The sequence below is a fragment of the Eimeria mitis genome, genomic scaffold, assembly GCF_000499745.2.
Source record: "Eimeria mitis Houghton genomic scaffold, Emh_scaff427, whole genome shotgun sequence".
In the NCBI taxonomy this organism is placed as follows: domain Eukaryota; phylum Apicomplexa; class Conoidasida; order Eucoccidiorida; family Eimeriidae; genus Eimeria; species Eimeria mitis.
The window spans coordinates 16,358-18,025 of record NW_013572591.1 but is presented as its reverse complement, the minus strand read 5'-3'; the positions used below and the strand labels follow the sequence as shown (position 1 = coordinate 18,025).

Genomic DNA, 1,668 nt, shown 5'->3' with positions numbered 1-1,668 from the left:
AAAGAAAAGAAAAAATGTCTCGTCAAGGTGATGTGATGACCAGTGGTCATAACCAGTGGTGTTGAGATACAGATATGGAAAAGAGGCAAAATAAAACACCAGACGGCGCCAATCGAGAGCTGCAACCACGTGACCAGTGGTCATGACCAGTGGTCACGCTCATGCTGCTGCTGCTGCTGCTGCTGCTGCTGCTGCTGCTGCTGCTGCTGCTGCTGCTGCTGCTTCCAACGCACCTGCAAACCGCCTCTGCTGGCACCCGCCGTTTGTGGCCATGGGGGTAGATGGTGCGGATGGTTTCTCTTGGGGTTGCTGCTACAGCAGACTCCAGTCTTTCTAAATTCATCTTAGTGGAATAAGGGTTTAGGGTTTAGGGTTTAGTAGGGTTTAGGGTTTAGTAGGGTTTAGGGTTTGTGGAGGAGGAAGGGGCTGCAGCAGCGCGTCAGGCTGCTGCAGAGGAGAAGAAGAAACAGGAAGAGTTATATTTAAAAAGAAATGAATACTGATAAAAGGAAATGAAAGCTGCTGCGGGATTGAGGTGTCTATACACCCCAAATGCTGCTCTGCTCACCCACTGAATGCACGCAGGCAATCGAGGGAGGGGTTGCTGGGGTTCTGCAGGGCCTGAGGAGTTTAAAATAAAGGAAAATATAAAATAAAAACCTTTTTTAATTATAATTATTTAATAAAATGAAAAAAAAACAAAAAAAACGAAGCAAAGAAGAACAGGCTGCACGCGCTTGTCGATCCGCCGCCGCCGACGGCAGGAAGAAGAACAGAGCAGCTCTCGGCGGTACTCTCCTCTTGGTGTTTTGTATTTTATTTTATTTTATTTTGTTTTATTTTATTTTGTTTTATTATTTATTTTAATTTAATTTAAATTTATGAATTTTTTTATAAAAAAAAACAGATTCATGGTTTCGGGTTTCGTGGCGCAGCCGCCGCTGCTAGCCAGTGGTGCTGCTGCCGACTCGATTTCTGTATTTTCGTTTTTTTTGTTTTTTTAATTAATTTTTTTCTTTTTAATTTTATTTCAATAAAAAAAAACAAATTTATTTGTTTAAATTAATAAAAAAACGAAAAATTTCTCCGCTCATCACCACCAGCATATATCATGCAGCAGGTGCTGCTGCTCTGTGGTGTGTATAAGATGAATATATAAAGAACCCATATAAAAAAACCTAAAAAAAAAAATAAAAAAATAAATATCTTCTCTTTATATTTAAACCCTAAAAGGTGTGCATACACCCGACTTACATCAAGAAGAAGAAGAAAAAGAAAAAGAAGAAGCATTAAGAAATGTTTCAGCTCTCTTTGTTACATTCCTCATCACCACCGCCAAAGGAAAAGACAAAAAAATATTTGTTTGGGTTTCAGCTGCTTTGCGGTGAAGTTCATAACAGAGTTCTAATTTCTGTGCCCCGCATGCATGCATGCATGCATGCATGCATGCGTGTATATATAAATAAAAAATAAAAAAAAATAAAATAAAAAAAAATATTTCTTAATTACTAACCTGCTCTGCTGCAGAAACCACTGAACGAACGGAATCCATCTCTGCTGCTAGTGCTGCCATTTGCTGCTCGAGTTTTGCTGTTGCACTGCAGCACCAAAAAAAAAAAAAAAAAAAAAAAAAAAAAAAAAAAAAAAAAAAAAAAAAAAAAAAAAAAA

The 1,668-nt window shown here is 38.3% G+C and overlaps 1 protein-coding gene across 1 annotated transcript in view; it reads right to left on the bottom strand.

Annotated features, from left to right (window-relative positions):
* EMH_0011930 (uncharacterized protein) overlaps positions 1-343 on the bottom strand; it is a gene marked incomplete at both ends in the record, with an annotated part of 2,351 nt that extends 2,008 nt beyond the window's left edge. The window contains one exon of the mRNA XM_013499393.1: positions 234-343. Coding sequence (XP_013354847.1) covers positions 234-343 — 110 coding nt within the window. The remainder of the gene's footprint in view (positions 1-233) is intronic.
* Between the last annotated feature and the right edge of the window lie 1,325 nt (positions 344-1,668).